The sequence below is a fragment of the Culex pipiens genome, chromosome 3 (genome assembly GCF_016801865.2).
Source record: "Culex pipiens pallens isolate TS chromosome 3, TS_CPP_V2, whole genome shotgun sequence".
In the NCBI taxonomy this organism is placed as follows: domain Eukaryota; kingdom Metazoa; phylum Arthropoda; class Insecta; order Diptera; family Culicidae; genus Culex; species Culex pipiens.
The window spans coordinates 79139145-79161868 of record NC_068939.1 but is presented as its reverse complement, the minus strand read 5'-3'; the positions used below and the strand labels follow the sequence as shown (position 1 = coordinate 79161868).

The window sequence follows — 22724 nt, the reverse complement described above, 5'->3', positions numbered from 1 at the left end:
ATAAGGTAACCAGATCTTCAATGGTTCTGACTTACACTTACACAAATATCACTGAAATGATCATAGCTTGAAAATCTTCAAGTTATCAGACTTGTTTAGAAGGTCTTTGGGTTACATATCCAACGATAGATTGGAAAGGGAATCCGGACACAATTTCCAACAGAAGAGTGAGATCCGGCTTCAAAGTAGAACTTAAATATCACGTGAGTGGTCATAACTTGAGGGTTGCTAACTCTTAACTTTTAATTACGTTGGGAAGTTATTTCAATTACCTACTTAACGATGGGTTGGAAAGATAGATAGAATATAAACAAACATACAAACAGATGTGATATACGGACTCAAAAGAGTTCCTAAATATCACTTAAGTGATCATAATTTGAGACAGGATTGACAGATCTTAGAATACTTAGACTCAGTGGAAAGGTTTATCAATCAACTGTCCAACGATATGACGGTGGTATTCAAATTAATTTCCAGCCACTTATCTAACATCCGAATAAAGGAGAAAACAAAATTTTATACATAACTTTATAACAACTTTTCGTTTATGGGACCATATACCGAGTCAAATGCTACCTAATTGGCTTAAATTGATTCAGTCAGTGCTGCGAAAACTGAGTAATACATGTTGACCTCACACATACACGCAGACAAAAATAAATGGTTGAGTTTTTAGGTATAAGCAGGTTGCCGGCTGTCCTATTTTAATGAAAATTACCGTGCGTTTTCACCTCAACTTTCCAATTTCCAGTCCCTTCAATATCGACAACGCGAGTCTCCACTTTATTTTAGAAACATTTGAAGGTTTATTTTTCAAATCAACAACACTATTACCATTCTCAACCAAAAATAAACCAAGATGGAAAGATAATCACGTTCACATCAAGGTTGGTCTGGATTTTCAAAAGTTTAGAGATCAGATCTAATTCTTTGGACCAACACGAAGAAACGAGACATTAGAATAATTCATACCATTGGAAAAAAAAACATAAATTGAAGCAATCGTACTAATACATATTTACCAGCTCGTTTTCACCAGAAGCATGAAATCCACGAAAGGGGTCGAAATAATGTATTATTAACAGGCAATTTTCCCAGAACAAAGGTACAACTTCTTTCGCGGTACTCGACGATAAATGCGCAATTTCAGTTCGCTCGGAAAATCAACGGCTCTCATCATTCTTCGTCCACGTGGACGCTCCATCGTGTCGACGTGTTCGTGCTATCTTGTCGCACGTCGCTTTTTGACGTTCCGAGAGAATGTTTGACGAATGTTTGTGCATTATCCCGGAGTCCCGAGTTGCAATCAAGTAGACTAGCGTTAACATGTCGTCGTTGTCGTGCTATATTGTCGCACGTGCATTTTGGGCTAAATTAAGTTAAGAACGCCATTTTGTGCAGCTCACATTGCCAGATGGCCTTCACAGATTCCCAAAGTTCGATTTCAATTCTGATATATTCGTTAAAAAAAAACGAAAAGAACTCCGTGCTTTGTTGTCACTCTTCATATGAAAGAAGTTTCAATCTTGTCGTGCTATCTTGACACTTCCTGAAAATTGCTGCGACGTGCGACAACTGGTCAAAGGAATTTCACGTGTTTGACACACGTACTCTGCCGTTCTACGCATAATTGTCCCATGTCATTTTTTGACGATTCTAACTTTTTCACATTTTTAAGTTTAGTTTGACGTATACTTTTCGAAAAACCCATAAAATCTTGTACTTTGTTCGGAAACTCATACAAAACAACACCAAGTCTGTTTGTCCCATCGTCACACTTCTACGCATAATTGTCCCACCAAGTATTTTCTTCCCCAAAATCAATAATTTTACGAAGCATTATGTCGTGTTGACCTATTGTATAGCAAGACGATCACAAGTAAGAGTGATAAACTGCTAACTGGGGAATTAGGGACATATAGGACGAAAAGGGACCCACGGGACAATTATGCGTAGAAACACAGAAATCGGTCGAAAAAAATCAATCGTGTTTTTCTCAGTTGCTCTTATTTGAACATGGGACAATTATGCGTAGAACGGCAGTACATGCCCAACTACCGTAAACATGTGTAATCATAACTCGGGACTCCGGCAACCAAATTCAACCAAACTTCGAGACTACGCACAGAATAATGAACCGAACAAAACGTGTCGTCGTGATTAACTCAATGTGGCCCAAAATGCACGTGCGTCAAGCTATCACGATCACGACGATTTCTCAATATTAGCAAATAAAATACTCTTTTCGCGGAAGGAGCCCACCGGCACGAGCTGGTCTTCGTGTAGCAATTTGAGTAGAAGATGGCACCCCGTAAGATTCATACTTTTTTTGTCATCGATGCCTAGCGCAACGAGAGAAGCACGTTCAACCTTTTTCCATCTGTTTGCACAAAGTGTGGCCTGCAATTGAACGAGAATAACGACTGCAAAATTAAACTTGCTTATTTTATTTTGGCATGATGGATAGTTCCCTCATAGGAAACATGGAGCAATAAATTCCAAGGATGTCAAATTGACTTGAATTTTAGGGGTTACGTATATTGAATCTGCTCACATTTGAATATTCTTTATATCTGTTAGAAAGACATAAATCTATCTATGTGGCAATTGTTTAAGACCTTGGGCTTCCAATAGCATTCAAAACAATTTCATTGGAAGGTCAGCGTTGTCTTCGTGTTATTTTTGTAACAATTGCATGAACTTCTTAACAATTAACAGTTCTAATAAATTGTAGACAAAAGAAGCCATCCAACTTAAACCCAGACCAATTTGATTCAACCTTGGACATGAAACAGAAAGCAGAGACTAACTTGCAATGTCTACAGGTTATTTACACACCACGAGTAGGACCATCGGCATTCGCTCCGCAAATCTATATAGTGAAAAGCCCTAACACACAATGCGATCTATAATTCCAATGCCCTTGCATCTAACAACAATCAACAATCCGAGGAGGAGGGGTGGGGAGTTAGCATTACAACAAAACGAACGTAAAATTTCCGGGAAATCTAAACAAAAGCCAGGAGAGAGAATCCTCTAATTCGTGGTATTCAGGTTCCTATTTTGTCAAGGTTTGATGTTATTGACTTACAAAAGGTTAGACAAAAAAGGTGGAGAAAAAAGCACATACTTTTAGGCGCACGACCAGTAAATGGAAAAAAAGTTTAAAAATAAAAGGTGAATTCTTTTTTGGTTTCGTTTTGGGGAGAGAGGGAATCAGCGTACCTGGCACTTGATGTTACCACTCCAAGGTTATTTCGGGGGAGGGCGAGCAAGGACGAGGCGCGTGCGTGGGTGGATTTCTCGTAGTACAATTTGTTGTCGTCTTTGAACGTGACTGTTACTTTGCGGAAAAAAGCGATGCTGCAATGCTGGTGTTGTTTGGCTTATATCACTCAAGCTGCTGGGTTCGAGATAAGGCGTTGGTTGTGTGTCGGTCTGTCTGTCTCTAGTACAGTCCCGGGATCGTCGAGGGTTGTATCAGATGAATGGTGGCGGGTCGGCCGTTCACGATCAGTGCCTGCAGTTCCTCATCCGAGTCTTGCAGACTGTCCAGCTCCTCGTACAACCGCGCACCGGCGCTGGCCCTCGCTTCCGACCGGTTCACCGGGGACTGATTCTTGCTGGTGAGAAACTTCTTTCGTCGCAACGAGGCCGGCGATATGCTATTGCTACTGTTCGCCAGATCTTCCCCAACTTTGCCCCCATTCCCGAGCAGCAGTTTGTGCTTGGGCGACTCGACCGGACTCGAGTGCCGTGAAGAGTTGGATTTTTTCGGCGATTCCGCTTCCTCCTCGATGCTGGACTGCTTGGGTGCGTTCGGGTTCGCGTTGCTCTTCCAGCCCCAATTCTTCCACTTGCGAGATTCCTTCTTTTTCACCTGCTCCGGTCGCGAACCATCGCCGGTGGGTTCCTCTCCAACGTTGGCTCCGCCGTTCGGTACCAGAACTACGCCCTCCGTAGTCGTCCCCTCGATCGTCGCCAGCTTGTTCATCATCTCCTGCTGCGTCGACTGGAGACTATTGACAAACTCTACTTCCAGATCGTCTAATAACATGAATATACACAATAACATCAAAAGAAGGGAGGGATATTGAGATAGAGTTTCGAATTGGAACACAAACAGTGAGTTCATTCAACGGGTAAAATTCATAAAAAAAAAGTTCACACGGCGGAAAACAAAGCTACTGAGCGAAGAAAGACATCGTTTAATTTCAAAGAGTAGTGGCTTGGTGGCAGAGAAAGAGCTAAAGAGATAGATAAAAAAGAAGTTTGCAGGCAGTGCGATATGCTAGACTCGAGTTCGGTAGAATGAGCTAGGAATTGATGCTAATTAACCGAAGAGGTTTTTAATGGTGAAATGTGGTGCATTTTAATAAACAAAATGTTGATGATCACTAATTAAAACGAATATAATTTTAGTTTGATACATTTATATCGCTTTCTATATTCAGCTTCTAAGGAATTGCTAGCGAATGCTTTCTAATTTTGTGTATGAATAGTATTTTTTTCATAAGTGAAAAGCGATTCATGTTAATAATATTGAGAAGTATAACTAGATAATTCCACAGATTTTTTCAATACATTCAATGTTGGATTTCGAACGAGAAGAAGCATAGCATTGCTCGCTCGCGAGTGAGAGAGAGAACTTGTAGTACTTTTCTCTTCTCGCTCGCGTTCGCATTTTCGTTCGTGTTCTCGTTCTCGCCGCGAGCGTTCGCGAGCGCCTCGTGCTAGCCGTTTGTCCCAAGCTAGCAATTTGTTTATCAGGCTTATGAATGTAAACCAGGCGATGGTGTAGAGGTGTAACTTCAATCGCTGTGCTGTTTTTTTTTTCGTTTTTAACACGTTTTACTTCTCGCTCGCGGGCAATTCTGGCTCGCGGGCTAGCCCGTTCGCGAACGGAGGAGAGCATGGGCAATCGGTGAGTTTCTCTCGGCAGCTCGGCACTCGTGGAGAGAGAGGATTTTTTCTCGCTAGAGCGCGAGAATACCAACTCTGAATATATTAGGTATACCCGCAACTAGCGAACTTTTCTCATTGACAAACGTTAATCGTGGTTGAGCATGGTTAAGAAAATGTGTCTGGAAGACTCAAAAGAAATTCCATAAGCAAACGATTTTTTTGATCGCCTCTCAGTTATTTCCACTAAAAACGTATTATTTTTCCATTCCCATCACCAGGGAATAGTAAAATGTAAATTTTCCCCATGAACCATGAAGAGCGCCGGGGCCGCATTTACAAAGCGGATTCAGTGGCAATTGATTTCTTAACTTAATGTTAACATTCCATAGGTCGTCTCCTCTAAGGTGTCTGAATAGGTTCAGCTTGTGATGATCCGAATCGAATCCCGAAGGGCAAAGATCACCAGTTGTGTTGGTCCGAGCCGGGATTTGAACCCCAGCGTTGAATGTATCACGGTGTATTTTTCCGAGAACATTAAGATAAAAAAAAATCGGAGAGCGGCCGTGACATTTGGCTGATTTTAGCGTGACGTACTTTATGGATGAAGCCTTACATATTTGACCTCCAATAAAAGTTTGCAAACCACATTTTCTTTGAAATAAACCCAAAATCCAAGCTGGAAACCTCAATACGTCCGAATAAAAATCTTTTCTTTGTACAATTTGTCATGAAAATACAGCAACGGATCGCCCGGATACAAATTCGAGCATAACACACTGCTAAACTTAGAGTATTTTATTTAAATGCTGGCGATGTACATCGTTTGAATGGGAATCAAATCCAGAAATGTTGGAGAAAGTCACTTTATATTTTACGAAATTGGGCATTTCTCTGCTTATCTCGGACAGACGGAAATAACAAAATTCATGCCATTTCAATAACAAATACTGTTAAAATAACAAAAAGTGTTATGGAATCTTCTTGAAAAATCAATTTTTGAACAAGAGTTTAATAACAGTTTATGTTATCATAACAAAATTTGTTATTGGTCTGATATTGGTTGAAAGCCAAAACAACTTTGGAATAACATTTTTTGTTATGGAAGAATACCGCCAAATGTTATTGAGATGGTCGGATTAGTTGTTAAAATAACAGAAAATAATAACAAAGATTTGTTCGAAGAATAACTCAAAATGTTATTAGTCTGTTATTACAATAACATACCAATAACAAAAAAATCATAACGACGAATAACAAATATTGTTATTAATAACATAAAATGTTATTGGCCTAGTTTTTTCAAATATCAAAATATGTTATTCCCAAGTTATTTCCGTCTGCTCGGGATATTGAACCAAAATTGATACTTTTTTATGGAAATTGTCCAGAAAACTGTTTTCTACAATGTGATTGATTCGAAAATGTTTTAAAAGTCATAGCGTTATATTAAAGAGGAATAAAAATGAATATCGGGAACCTTTTGGGTAATACATAGCTTTTAAATGTTAGCAGTGTTTTATGCTCGAATTTGTATCCGGGCGATGCTATATTTTTATGACAAATTGTACAAAGAAAAGTTTTTTATTTGGACGTTTTGAGGTTTCCAGCTTGTATTTTGGGTTTATTTCAAAGAAAGCTAGAAATCTGATAAATTTGGTTTGCAAACTTTTATTGGAGGTCAAAAATGTAATTTAGAGTCTCTTGAGAAATATTCATTAGAAATTTGATGGATATGAACATGAACCCATCGATTTTCATCGACTTTTCGGAAGAAAAATCTTATAAATCGAAAAAATTCTTAAAAAAAAAAGTTGCTCTAGACCCCCGACGAAATATTTCGCCGGACCTCGCAAAAAGTCGGGAAAGAACCTTTTTTTTTAATTGCGCAAAATATCAGACTCCCGAATTTTTTATCTTAAGTTTGTTCTAAGGAACACACCGAAAATTAAAAAAAAATCATTGAACTTTAATTTTACCGATATCTCGCACATGATATAGGAAGGGCTTCGTTTTTTTTTCATGATTTTCTCTCACACTTCTCCATTACATCAAATTTTATTAAAAGCGATCTTTTTAATATAGAAAAAAAAGAGTTTGTAGCGTTACCCTATTAGATAATGTATGTCACATGGTGAGCAACATTGAAAAGTGATAAATTTTGATAAAAGAAATAATAAGTAAGGGAAGGCCATTTTTTATTTAAATCGGCCAAAAATCTAAATCAGATTAAATAATTTTTTGAAAATTTTAAAAGAAATTTCCCAAACATTCTGCTTCTTAAAAAAATAACTTCAAGCCTATTTTTTAACAAAAAGTATCACAAAATGTTGTATACTACGTAGGGGAGAGTGGAGGGACTTGATCCCCTTTTTTGTATCGCACATAACTCTGTCAATTTCTCACAAAACTATGAACATCTTGCATGAATTGAAAGCTTGAAGATGAACTCTTCGAATCATGCCAAGTGTTTAAAAAAAATATTTTAAACCGGCATTTTCAAAATGTTAGGGGTAACTTGACCCACTTTCAAAATTTTGAAGAAATCTTAAGAAAAATGTTTTTTATTCATCCAAAGTTTTATTTTTTTATAAGTTACAGCAATTTCACATAAAACCTGTACGTTTGTGTTCAAATTATAACAAATTTAGTATGTAAGATATTTCAAAACTTAAAATATTCTTTTTTAGACCAATTGAGCATGTTTACAAAAGCTGGTAATTTTTGTTTACAAAACATTTGAAAAATGGTTCAAACTGCAGTAAGTTATGTGAAACTATACTAAAGGAAACTTTATACGAAAACCCAGCCCAATTAATTCAGCTTGAGGCTGATTCCAGTGACTGTAAAAATTCAGGGATCAAGTCTCTCTAAACGCACTATTTTAAACAATTGATTGTAAATAACGACGATAAATTTAACGTCAAATGCGTATGGGTTTTGGAGTTGATAAGTTTATCAAATAATTCGTGTATAAAAACCCGATTTAATCCCACCTGGGGTGAGATAGAGCCTTTCTTACTAAAGAATATATCAATAGTAGAACTTCTTCTTTAAATTCATAACAACGACTTTGTTTATTTATAACGTCAGTACAAAAGAAAGTCTAATGATGAAAGCAAAGTATTATAAATGATATGCTTTCGAAAAGAAATAAAAAACGCAATTTTCACCAAAAGAATATTTGTAATCGTACATATTCTTAATCAAACAAGAGTTTATGACAAACGCGAGCATAGCAAGCTTCCCATGCGTCAGTGACAACGCACACCACGGTTTTGGTTTTCTAGCTTCGGTCGAGCCCGTTTGTGTGTTGGTATTTTGGTTCATCGTACCATCGTACCGAACAAAGCAGGCGTAAAGAAAAACCGAGGTAGGGGAACTATACCCTTTTTCAGCCTATTTCTATTATCGGCCTATCAGCACTTTGCTCATGACTGGTCCAAAGTAATAAATAGCTCAAATAAAAGTGAGCAAACAACTCTCCATTGTTGATACACTTGAAAAAGTTGATTTAATAGCGGAAAACGGCAAAAGTGATGATAATTGGTCGAACGGCTTAGAGTGATTAAAATGGGTATATTTCCCCTACAAGTGAACCGCGTGTGCCGCACGGTGCATAGAAGCTCGCCATTCAGCTTCTACATAAGTGAGAGTGTCAGAAATAGCTATTTTTAAAACCGCACCACTACACACTCAATCGCGAGAACCTTAGGTAGAAAGCCATTGGCGTCGCCAGCATTGAAAACTTTGAAAACGATATAAACGATGAAAAGCTTAGAAAGCTCCTATTGGAATCCAATGAACCCTGTTAAATAAACTTACGAAAATGAAGTCTACATTTAGGCGATTTTAGGAGCGCACGGGAAACAAATTGTAGCCGGATGAATGTCCTATGTCACAAAAGTTTTTGCATAAACATTGGAAAGTTATGCAAAAATGGACAGGGCAAAAGAAACCGAAAAGCTACGATATCTTACATGTTGTAGGAAACATCGGTAGACAAGCTACTACAAAACGAGTATAAGTCGAGCCACAAAATATATGCGCCAGCATTCTCGCGCCAGTATTCGAAGCTCAACTTGACAACTTGTCGACTTGGCGACGAAGCGTCGAAAATCGATGCAGTGTGATTTTTTGACGATTTTTCCGATTAAAATTCATGCTGAATCGACATATTTACGAAGATGAAAATGACGTCCAGCCTTAAAGTAAAACCTATACCTTTCTTTAGCAAGAAAGGCAAAAAGTAAATCGCTCTAAAAATTGATCCGGATTGCCAATAGATGTCAAATTTGTTTCAGATGCTCACTCATGGTCTGTACTATGAATGTAGAAAAAAATTTCGGATAAAATCGGAAATAAAAAGTGTTGGCGAAGGTCACCAGGTGGGCTTTTACCTTTTTTAGGGATTTTTTTTCTTTTGGTAGGTTAATCAAACGGCTCTAACTCCAGAACCAGATTATGGATCTGGATGAAAATTTGGGAGGTTGTAGAGCTCAAAAAATGCAATTTTTGAGACAAATAAAACATATGAATATGAAAAATTTTGACCATATTTTCATTTGAAAACTGTGTATTTTGTAGAAAAGTCTGGCCGCATCCGAAAACAGAAGGATATTTCGAAATTCGTTCTCAAAATGACCCTTGTTCAGCACACCAGCTTTCAAATGCACTTTTAACAATCAAAATCGAAAATAGGGGAGCCGAGGACTACGTGACACCAAATTTGGCAAAAATTTTACCACACGCGGACATCACTCGAACTCTACGGAATTTATTTTCTCAAAATTCGAGGGTTGGAGATAGACGAGTTCTGTCAAGGTGAATCGATAGAGCGTCGAAAATCGATGCAGTGCGATTTTTTGACAATTTTTCCGATAAAAATTCATGCTGAATCGACATATTTACGAAGATGAAAATGACGTCCAGCCTTAAAGTAAAACCTATACCTTTCTTTAGTAAGAAAGGCAAAAATATTTTTTTGAATAAATTTTGAGTGTTTTCTATACATATCAAAACAAAGAAAAAACGTCGTTGTATTGATAGGATATTACGGTCCTGTTCAGCAACGGAGAAGGATAACCATGGGTGGTCTCTCACGCTCATGCTCATATCAAAACAAAGAAAAAAAATCTCTTGGAGGTTTTTTGCAACACTTTTTAGAAAAATGTGTATTACTCAGGGGTGCTCAAAGTTTTTAGAGGCCGGGCCAAATTTGAAGCTCAAATAAGCTTGCGGGCCTAATTTACAAAAAAAGGTTATTAAAAAAAGAATTACGTTATTTTAATTTAAAATAATAGAAACACAAAATAACAATTTTCCATCGGTATTGTTGATTTTCTATTGTTTCAGCAGGTATTTGAAGAAAAGTTTTTAGTTGAATGCACCTGCGTTTTCAAAACAAAAAAAAAATAAAGTTTTGTTTTTATATTTAGAAAATGGTGACATGTTGAATAATTCATCTTAAGGCGTAATTTTATCTATAAGTTTAGAGTGGCTAATGAAAAATCGTTAAGAGCCAGAATTCAACATTTCAATGAAAAAATAATTTTAGAAAATGTTTAAAGCTTCCGTATAGTTAAACTGCAATCATTATTTTCAAAAAAATATGGTTCGACAAAAAAAAATCATTTAAGAGAAAAAACATTTATTTATTTCATCGAAAATTCACTAAAATTCAAATTATTTTAGATAAACCCAAACATGCTCAAATTCAAAATGCAAAGGAATTTTAATTAATTGATTTCACTTAATTTTATTTATTATTTTGAAGTTTTTAATGTTTTTGAAAATATACTTTTGCTCCTGGTTTTTCGAGCCATTTTTTTTAATAATAGAGGAGGGGTGGTTTGATCGACGAAAGCTTTATAAAATATTTGTAACAAACTTGATCCTCTGATTTCCATATTTTGTCTGTCTGAATCAGTCAGTCAATCAGATTCATTTAAGGGTCAGTTCTTAAAAGTGTCATTATGACTTGCAAATTAATAAAGAAAACTTTTATTTTTGCAACTATTACAGAATTGTACCTAAGTCAAACTTGAACGTTTTTTAAATATTTCCAAAAATGTTTGATGAAAGTTTTGACGATATTTACTAGTTTCGCTCACATTGAAACGTGTGAAATTGTTTTAATTATAAATTTTCATGATCATTTAAAATGTGTCCGCGGGCCACAACATATCACCTCGCGGGACAATGAGTTTGAGTTAATTTTGCACAACTTTCTAGAACAAAGCTATTTTTTTTACCCAAATGCTGAAGATACAGGCTAGGAATCAAGTGTCCCCGAGGAATCAAGTGTCCCACTCTCCTCTAAGGTTCAACAACACATTGGTAAAAATGGGTCTTATGACGCAGTTTTGATTAATTATAAGCAAAATTAAATCTTAATTAGAGGTGATTTCAAATCAAGACGTTGGTTAACTGTTTAAAAATAATAGTTAAATTTTTAAAAACTTAATGCTTTTTAAAATATTGAAATTATTCCGAATTTTATACAAAGAAACCTCTTTTTACGCGGTGGCGTTACGCTTTTTGTTTCAAAGATTTCTCTTAAAACATACAATATATTTGCAAACTTCTAAAAGCGTTTTGTAGATCTGAACAAAGCCTACAAATTGCTTTTAAAACATTGCATAAGTGTTGCATCGTTCCAGAGAAATCGACAAATTAGAAAAACGTATCGCACTGTATATGACAAAATACAACAAAAAGTCATTCCAATATTCCATCACTTCATCAACAGCCAAGTCTTAAAGAACGAAAAGGGAAATTAAAAATTAATCCCTCGCAGTCGACTTTCACTTTCCGCAGAGTGCCAGAGGAAACAAAGCCATATTGTTGTCGCGGTTACAAAGCAAGAGAGAACTTCTGCACTGGTTTGATATTGCTCCAGGCAGTGCAGCAGTAGCAGTTCCTGTGTTCATAGCTTGCTTCCTGTCCCACCAGCAGCAGCGACAGCAGCACGAAACAGAATGCATAACAAAGGACATTAGATTAAGGACAACAGGTGCTTGGGAACTGTTGAAGGCATAGCTGACTTATGTGAGATTGCTGCAAAATTTTGAAGAAATTTCAGATTTTCGGCAATGGGACACATTTGCTCTCAACAGAGCTATCAACTCATACTGAACAACTAAAGGACGGCATAATAGTTCCCGGAATCACGCGAAGTGATTTTCAACTTTGTCCCACTAAGTGGAAATTCAACCCAACCAGCCAGAAGGCACAACCAAGTTTTCTCGCTAGAGTTTCCCGCTGATGGCACGGCTGTTGTTGAAAAACAATGAACTCCCAGGGAAAATGGCATAAACGAGAATCGACTTTACTACCCTCGAGTCACTAGAGATTTTCGAAAAATTCCATACGCGACGATAGCTTCCTGGGTTGGGAATTTTCCTACAACAACAAAAAAAATACACACCTGAGCAAGTTTTCCCTCAGTTTTTTTTTCCACAAGAATTTCGCGCGCTCCTCCCTTTTTTTAGAGACGGTAAGCTCCCGCTGGGGTGCCGGCGGTCCTCGTACCTAAACCGGAAATGGTGCAAAAAAACGTGTCTTGATTTTGGCAAATTTCAAACCGGCGGCTTCTCGAGCGCCCTTTGGCGAACTCGGTCCACAACGGACCGCAGAAGGTTTCTTGAGGACTTGGACACCGTGGCCACTTGCGATGGCAAGATTGGGCTAATCGTCGTCGGCGGCACCGGTTGGGGTGGTGGGATTGGCCCGGCAGGTTGGTGCAAGAAGTCTTCCTCTGTTGATGGGAACAATGGAAGATGATGGAACACGCGTGAAAAATGGGGTGTGGATGACAACGCGGAGTTAGACACGTAACTAGTACAGAGAAACACCATGGTTGACTGCTAAACATGTACAATCCGACATTTATGTATTACTAGATGTGACAAACAATCATCAATTATCCACGAAACAATCCAAAAGGATTGTAAAACTGTATGGCAACTTTTGTTTTTTTTTTTTTTTTTAATCCTGCAAAAGGTTTTAATGGATTTGACATTCGTTGAAGGCAAACCGAAAAAAAAATGAATAGCTTTGTGCATTTGACGATAATGAAAGCAATATTCCACTCTGAGAGAAATATTCTTTATATTTAAAATTTCCAAATCTACTAAACATGTTATTTGTCAAACTTTTCGGGGGCCTTCTCTATTAATCCACACAAGCCTCCATACAATTTTAACAGCTGTCCATACAAAAATGGTACGTAAATATTCAAAATTCGGTACATTTTTTTTTTAAATTTTCTGATGAGTACCTGGGTGCTGAATAGACAGAATGCGTAACGTGATTTCCGAATGATCTTCACTAAAACAGCTACATCACAGCTGTAAACATAAACAAAGTATGAAACTATGTTCAAGCTCAAGCGTGACATAATTTTTGAGTGCTGGAGTGATCTGTTTCGAAACATTTTAAATTATACAGTTTGCAGTAAAACTAAGTGTTTCGCGATTTCTAACTTACACCAAAAATTGGGAGGTCCAAGAAACTTTATTTTGGCTGATGAAGAAATGCGCTGAAAGCGTTTCTTTTTGTGATTCAACGGAGCTGAATTAACAGTGTTGTTAACTGAATGAGAGTTTCCGGGTATGCCCAATTTCAATAAAACACTAAAAGGCCACAGTGCCAACTATTCGAACGGAACCAATCGACCTACCATCCCAATAACTCTATTCTCTACTTTCATTTTTGGATCATTTCTGCAAAAATGGCGTGTAACTCGAGTAGAATAAGAGCTATAAACTTGGCGCCTTGGACAAGCTTTCATAAAATTTTCTCCTCTACAACTTTGCCCAAGCCACCAAAGCCCGATGACGTTGTACATCCAACAAAGTTAGTTTTTGGTTGACACCCTGGAAGATCGTCACCCTGTATGTCAATAACTTCAAAAGATAGCCCTTATCAAGTACAACAACTCTTCCGAAGACACAATTTGGCTAAGACGTGATATAAAGGAGTAATCAATTTATTCCACTTAGTTTTGCCATTCCGAACACTGTGCACTGATGAGAGCGTCCAATTTCCTGTCCCAGAAAATAATTTCCCGGGATTTCCCGAAAAAAATATTTCCCGTTTCCCAGGAAATTTTTAAATTTCCCGGGAATTCCCGAAATTCAAGCGGAAGTATACATTTTCTTAACTTTTTGGAATCATTTTTGTTGAAAATGCTCTGAAAATAATAATAAATAAAACTCAACATGATTTTGTTCAGTTAAATTTATGGATGATCAGAAATATTTATATATTTTATTTATATATTCCTGATATTGTTAATTTTTGAAGCAACTCGCTTAATAAAAATAAAGTATTACAATTTAGGTAAACTTTTTAAGGAATAATTGGTGTTATTTGAATATATTGATCGCTTACAGCCAAAGTAAATTGAGATTTTTTTACGTTTTTATTTTCTATGATCAAATGAGATGAAAATCGGAATGGTATCGTTAAATATTTGAAGTAGGTTTGTGCAAGAAGAATGACTTCAATTCATTTAATACCTAGTGTTCATGAAATTAAAATTTGAAGCGAATTATTGAGCACTGAGTTTTAGAGGGTTATAAAAGAAAAATGCAAGACTGATTATGAAATGATATTAATTTATCGTAGTTTTTAAATCATGTTTTTGCTATGAAAAAACTTTTAACTGAAGTCAATTATAAACCTTAAAATCATGTGGTATAATAAAATCATTAAAAATCATTGAAAACTACTTTGTATTGTTTGAGAGGTGCCCTAAAAATGCAAACATAGTTTTTAAACTTGCTGCAAATATTTAAAAACATTGAGTTGTTTGAAGAAAAACTAAAAATTCCTGCATGTTTTTTTTTTTTTTTCTTTTTATTACAACGTTATGTGTCAAACCACACTCTCTCAAACTGGTCACGAGGCAAGTTTTAAATAAATTGTATCATTGTGTAGTATGGATTCATTTTACTCACTGTCCAAACACTTTGATAAAAAAAACTTCTCATAAATTAAATATATAATAATGTTTAAATTTATTGTACGATTTGAGCTTTTAAAATAAGTAAAAATAAACATTTTTTTGTAGTTGCAAGATTTTTTAAACAATCAGTCAAGCTGTTAATTGATCTTCACACTTATTTCAACCATTTATGTCGCTGTCCTATCCATTTTGTTGCAAAATATTAATCAGAACCAAGATCAGAACAATTTTCAATGAATTTAAAATTTCCCAGGATTTCCCGGGAAATTGGTTAAAAATTTCCCGTTTCCTGGGAAATTTTTAACCCCGGGAAATTGGACGCTCTAGCACTGATCTATTCTAGTACTTTAAAGTTTTTTTTTCTTTTTTTTTCTTTGATAAAATGAACCATTTTCAAGAGAGCTACTTTAAGTTTAATTTGAACTGAAAAACTCAAGTTTTTCGATTTTTTTAATAATGTCTTTGATAGTCCATTCCTGAAATAGTAGTTTGTGCAACATGTTGCAAGAAGAAGATTTTTTCAGTACGAATCGTACATACGACGATACGACGAGTGCTAAATAAAAAATTCTTTGAATGGAGTTATATTAAAGCGTCCAATTTCCCGTCCCGGGAAAAAATTTCCCGGGAATTCCCGGGATTTCCCGAAAAAAAATATTTCCCGTTTCCCGGGAAATTTGTAAATTTCCCGGGAATTCCCGAAATTCAAGCGGAAGTATACATTTTCTTAAATTTTTGTAACTATTTTTTGAAAATGCTCTGAAAAAATAATGAATGAACAAACTCAACATGATTTTGTTCAATTAAATGTATTGTTTGGTTTACATATAATTAATCAGATTATCAGAAATTATGATATTAGACTTATTTCTGAAAATATTAATTTTTGAAGCAACTGGAAATAGATCTTGCTTAATGAGTATTAAATTATTACAATTAGGTAAGTTTTTAACAGATTGATGTTATTTCATCAAAACAATAGCAACTCCTTACCTCCAAATTAAAATTGAGATTTTTTTTTCGTTTTTGTTTACCATGATCAAATGAGATGAGAATCGAATTTGTGCAAAAAGAATTAATTCAATTGGTTGAATACCTAGTACTAAAGAAATTACAATTTGAAGTAAAAGAATTATGGAGCACTGGTGCAACTACAGGTGTTAGATGGTTAAATGTGAAAAAATAGAAGACTTTTTGTGAAATGTTGTTAATTTATCGTATAATTTAAATCATGTTGCATAATAATACAAAAAAAAATCATTGAAAAATTACTTTCTATTGTTTGTTCTCAAAAAATGCAAAAATAAATTCAAAGCTTGCTTCAAACATTTGAAAACATTGGGTTGTTTGGAGAAAACCCAACACTAAAAAGCTTTACCATTTGTTCAAGAGCTGAAACCAGTATTTGTCATGAAAAAAATAATTTCTGCATGTTTTTTTTTTTCTCATTTCAATAAACTGGTCACAGCGGCAAGTTAAAAATTTCTCATCAAAAAATACCAAAATACATTTTCTTGTAGTTGAATGATTTTTTACATGCAGTCAAGCTGTTGATTGATCTTCACACTTATTTATACCATTAATGTTTATGTTGTATACAATTTTGTTGCATAATATTAATTATAACCAAGATCATATCAATTTTTGATAAATTTTGAATTTCCCGGGAATTCCCGGGATTTCCCGGGAAATTGTCTGAAAATTTCCCGTTTCCCGGGAAATTTGTAACCCCGGGAAATTGGACGCTCTAAGTTATATTCATGTGCATGTATTTTGTCAATTAACCTTCCCTTGGTATTAGAAAAAAATCACACATAAGGTATGTTGGGGTCCTTTTCGATCCCAAACTTTAAAAAATCATCAAAAATACAGATTTCGGTTCTTTTGGTCACAAATGAAAGCTAAGGATGTCCCCTTTCCGAAACCTACCTGGAAAACCGGGTTTGGTCACTGTGGTCATTTTTGACGATTTTTTAAAGTTTGGGGTCGAAAAGAACCCCAATACCTTTAAGGGTGCACAGCAACGAAGGAAGTTGTTGCCTTCTTATTCCAAAATTGTCAAACTTACGGACCCAATCCTGCAATAACGGGATTGTAAAATTAATCAAACTTTGTTGTAAATTACTTTGTGGAAAGTACTTTAGGGGATGAATAAAAAAATATTTCGATAGTACCCGTAGTTTTGAAGATACTTAAAAAGTCTGTAACAAAAATCTTGGTGCAAAAGCTCTGGTTGATGTGCACCGTTAAAGTAACTTTTTTATGGACGCTCCCCTAGGGGTCGTCCTAGGTTTATTTTTTTGTAAAATGTTTTTTTTCAAAACTTCAAGGCTCTAGCATGTATATTAGGGTGTTTCAACCAAAACAAAAAGGGGATCAGATCACGACAAACCGAGGTTCCCCTTGTAGAGGATACCCATTGGGACTCTCATGCCAAATATCAGCCCATTTGGTTGAGAATTGGCCTGTCCCCAGCGAGTTGAAATTTACATGGAAATTACTATGGGGATTTTTGTGCTTTTCGTTCAATCGTTCCTACAGGTCAGGGGACAACATGTTTTCACTCGGAATAAAGACAGGTAGGTAGGGGACGGTCCAATGATCTCATTCCAGAAGGAATTAGGATTGTCCATTCTGTCCCCAAGGTGCGCAAAGGAACGACGTCCGGTGTCTCCAGAATCAACGAATCACCCTTCAAAAGCATCGCATTGTCCTTAGTATGCTATGACGGCTAGATGAAACCCACGACGCCACATATCAGAAGGCGAACACGTGGCAGAGCATACACTCAAGTTTTGGCTCAGAAACATTCTTTAAAGTAATAAAATTATAATTATTGATGTTCCTGTAAGACTTTTAACTATTCTAAATAACATAAAATGATGATGATTTTGTGTTAATAATGCAATCGATGCCTCTCCACGTGTTCACCGTCTGACATGTGGTGTCATGCTTTACACAAAGCCGTCATAGCATACTAAGGAAATGTGATACTTTTGAAGGGTGAATTGTTGATTCTGGAGACACCGGACGTCGATCCAATGCACACCTTGGGGACAGAATGGACAACCCTCATTCCTTCTGGAATGTTTTCATTGGACCATCCCCTACACAAAAAAGCAAAGTAATCCACTTTAACGACCCCCGGGTCTTTTGTGGTCTCTGTTGCAAGTTTCTGCTCATTTCTAGGCGTCCGAAGGTTATGTGTGGTGAGTCACCCAAAACCTCTTTTACGCAAATGGACCGACGTTTTACTTCCCCATCCGATAGAAGGCGTGGTCAGGCAAATCTCATCTCGAAAAATGCCACCGGGTCCGTCTGGGATTGAACCCAGGCCATACTGGGGTTTAGAGGCTACCACGCTAACCACTAAACCACCGGACCCCCCCCTACACACCTGTCTTTATTCGGAGAGAATACATGTTGTCTCCCGACCTGTAGAACGAAAAGCACACCCAATCCCCCCCCCCCCCCCCCCTTTACAAGGGGAACCTCGGTTTGCCGTGATCTGAGAACTTTTTGTTTTGGTTGAAACACTCTAATGTATATAGCAAACGTTATTGCAAATTTATGTTTTATGTTTTATATGAGGGAAAAGCCCGTTTGAGTGGAACGCCTACCGATGGGTCCTTCTCAAATAGGCACAAAACCTCTTACTTTTTTATTATCAACAGATTTTACAATCCAAATGACATAGAGGATATATACAATCAAACTTAAGCTAACAAACTAAACTAGCACAAAGTAAAAAATAAATAAATAAATAAATAAATAAATAAATAAAACTAACTAAAAATAAACCGGTCTAAACCTTTGTCAAAACACATATGTTTCCCTGAGAAAATTAAAAATATCGTGCTTCAGACGGGGACGAGACAAATGGAAATCGAAAAAGGGGTAACAACGTTCAAAAACCCTGCACATACTAGAAACAGGTTCATTGAAGGCATAATTTGTACGGGCTCCAGGTATAACGAGAAAAGAGTGTGAGCGAAGCACCCGGCGTCTAATGTTGACGTTCAGTTCACTCGTTAGAAAAGGACAGTTGATGTTTGATCGGAAAAGGTCAGCAACAAAAAAGGCTTTAGCAGCTTCTCTACGAACACTCAAAGGATCAAGGTGGAGCATAGAGCAACGAGTTTCGTAATTTGGACACTGGACAAATTTAAGGCCGAAAAGGACCCGAATACCGTGTTGAAAAGTATTACTTTTCTAAACAAGTGCTAAAAAGTTCAACTTTTCAGCATCATTTTCAACGCTGAAAAGTAGAACATCTAAGGTTTTTTTATAGGTCCTATAAGCAATTGTCTTTCATATGTAGGACCTATTAGGACCTATTCGAAATAAAACACTAAAACTTATTTTTGGTTATTTTTGGTACAGAAAAGTAAGGTTTTTTGTCGTTCGAGAATGACAGGAAAATAAAGTAGTTTCATGACGGAATTGCAAAAAAAAAATCCGATGAGTTGATAAAATGTCCAATAAAATGTCCTAAGAGACATTGAACATTAGACCTCTGGTTATCAATATTGTTTTATTGAATAGAAAAACGTTTCAATTTGTTATTTCCAATAAATATTTTTTCTTCAAGTTTCTCTTCTTTTTGTAGTAAAAATCATATCAATCAAACCATCCACATTAACGACCCCCGGTTCTTTTGTGGTCTCTATTGCAAGTTTCTGCTCGAACCTAGGAGTCCGAAGGCTTGAATGGAGAGAGCACCCAAACCTCTTTCTACTCCAAGGAACCTTCCACCCCAGTGTTTGAACTGACGACCTTTGGATTGCGAGTCCAACCGCCGCCAGCGATTCCACCGGAGTAGGCTTGGTTTGGTGTGTTGTTTGTACTTATGGCATGGAGACGACTCCTACACCTGGAATGACTTAGCGGCCTAACAACCAAGGCCGGGGCCGACATTTTACTTCCTCATCCGATGGAAGGTTGGAGCAGATGGGAATCGAACCCAGAATCATCCGCTTACAAAGCGGACAGCGTAACCATTCGGCCACGCACTGCCACCAAAAATCATATGTTTAACTTAAAAATAAATCAGCCACCAGTAGGGGTGACTATGGACCGAAAAACGATATGCTCGTATTTTTTTTAACAATAAAGGTTATTAAAATTTATTCGATGATCGAAAAAAAAAACTACCAAGGAAATTTTACGGCTCTCTATGCTGTGAATAAGTTGATGCATGTGTTTGAATTTGAATTGAAGTCCTTCCTTTATCATCGCTGGTTGGAAAGCACGTTGGCTAGTAATTTCGCTATTTTCATGCTAATCGATATCTGTTTCGACATTGCTTTATTTTCGTTACTCGCTTAGAAGGCACGACGAGAATTCTATATTTTTTTATTAGGCACCTTTTTTATTAGGTCCTATAAACAAATGCAAACATTGAGTGCATCCCTCTCACACCATATGTCAATAGCCGCCGGAGTAAGCGGGATAGATACACTCAATGTTTACATTTGTTTATAGGACCTAATAAAAAAAAAAGTGCTGAAGAAAACCCTCGAAAAAGCTGATAGATGGGGGGTAGTTAGTGGAACAGAAACGTTTCTTAGTTCCTCTAGTTTGAATGGGAACATCCCATCCATTTTACCACAGTGAAAAATAAAATAGTTTGCAAATGCAAACAAGGTCACTCCCAATTTCAATAATATAAGCGACAACTTTGTATGTTGAACAGATTTATTCTCGTCTGGCAATCGAAAAAAACATTTATCAGGAAAATACATCCAACACAATGCAATTAACCCTACGCGTGGATGAAACAACATGCCCTAATCAAATTTTTACAGAATCCTGTTCATTAGCAACTGTGCCCATGCTGTCCAGATGTGACGCGCATTGTCAATTATCCTGTTGCACAACAACAGAACTAATCGTGCTTTACACAACTGTAACCAGTGACGTAAACCCGTCTAAAAGCTGCTCCTATAAACTAATATGTATCATGCAATACGGGGTTAGATTCTGAAGCCAACCACAACGGATTTTTCGTTAATTGGATTATGGCCTAACTTTTTGGACGGTTTGGGCAAGTTTTCCAACTAGTGTGGGCTAAGGAAAATGTAACACAACCCCCTTAATCGCAGCCGTATCCAGAAGAGCTGATTATAACCTTGCCGGCAACCGATTGGCAGCCTGAAGGACACACTTCAAAAACAGAAATATCAATTTGCTTCCGATACCATGCCCAGGTAGGGGGGCCGTTCACCTGGGCCGGTTTGCTGCCGCTGCCAATCAGTGTCTGCGGTGTTTTTGAATGAAACCGATGCTAAAATAGTCCCACACTTCAATCTGGGGGGGATTACGTTCCCGTAGGCTTAACGTGGGTTGTTGGACACACGCACACACCCACTTCCGCAAAGATTTATAAATATTCACCCAATTGCACAACGAAAGTGGGTGTTGCGCAATGAAAGGACATCGCAGAGAAAGTATCTGTACAATTTTCCACACAGTAAAGCTTATCGAATCTTTTGAACCGACACCCGTTATCTGCCGCTAGATAGAACCAACTTAGTGCTGAGATTCTTGGATACGCAGTAGTGCGAATAATTGGCTGATGCAATTTCTTATGTCAATCGGAGGAGACTGGAAGTTCTGTTGAAAATGATTGAGTAACATGTCGTCCTCTTTTTCCAATCAGAACATGAGCAGCGTACGCTAAACTGTTTCTTTGAAGTTTGAAGTCTTTTTTAGTAACACATTAATATGAAGAAATATTTAATCAATATGTGATGCAATAGTCTTGCAAATACAAAAAAAAAACATTGACTTAAAGTTCGGAGTTTTTTGGGTTATTATTTTTATCTTTCCTCTTATTTTCTGATACGTTTTAGGGGATACCAAATGCCAACTTTTCAAACATTTCCAGAACGGGCAAAAAATCTTTGACCGAGTTATGAAATTTTGAATCAATACTGATTTTTTTTCAAAAAATCTAAATATTTGGTCGCAACAAATTTTCAACTTCATTTTTTGATGTAAAAACGAAATTGAAATCAAAAAGTACTTTAGTGAAATTTTGATAAAGTGCACCGTTTTCAATTGTAGCCATTTTTAGGTAACTTTTTGAAAATAGTCGCAGTTATTCATTTTTTTAAATTAGTGCCCATGTTTGCCTACTTTTGAAAAACATAGTTGAGAAATTCTCTATATTTTGCAATTTGGAACTTTGTTGATACGACTCTTAGTTGCTGAGATATTGCCATGCAAAGATTCAAAAAACAGGAAAATCTTGATTGATGTTTTCTAAGTCTTACCCAAACAACCCATTATTATCGAATCGAGGCCTCTGTGCTCTCCTATTCTTAGCTTGCTGGTTTTCTTTTCTAGTTAGCACAACAGAGCACAGAGGCATCGTAATGTCAAGACTAACATTCCAAAAGAGCCAAACATTCAATATTACGCCCTTTTGAAATGTTATCTTGATTTAAAAATTAAAAATATTGTTTTCGAAAAGATCAAAAAACATCACGAATTTTTCATATTTTAACACTGAAAATCGGACGATAAGTTGCCGAGATATCGACATTAGAAAATACTGGGTTGTTTGGGTAAGACTTAAAAAACATCATTTTTCCTGTTTTTAAATCTTTGGATGGCAATATCTCAGCAACTAAGGGTCGTTACAACAAAGTTCAAGAAAGCAAAATATAGAGAATTTTCTCAGCTTTTCAAAAATATTTTTTACAAAGGTGGGCAAACATCAGCACTAATTTAAAAAAAATAATAACTGCGACTATTTTCAAAAAAGTTACCTTTAAAATGACTTTAACTTGAAAACGGTGCACTTTATCAAAATTTCACTTAAGTACGTTTTGATAGCAAA

The 22724-nt window shown here is 36.5% G+C and overlaps 1 protein-coding gene across 3 annotated transcripts in view; it reads right to left on the bottom strand.

The window, feature by feature from the left end:
- LOC120422625 (hyccin) overlaps positions 1 to 22724 on the bottom strand; it is a 57650-nt gene that overhangs the window by 4475 nt on the left and 30451 nt on the right. The window contains exon 6 of one of the 3 annotated variants that reach the window (XM_039586119.2): positions 3466 to 4050. The exons of the other annotated variants lie outside the window; for them this stretch is intronic. Within the exon in view, the coding sequence (XP_039442053.1) occupies positions 3466 to 4050 (585 nt within the window). The remainder of the gene's footprint in view (positions 1 to 3465; positions 4051 to 22724) is intronic. 3 annotated transcript variants of the gene reach the window in all.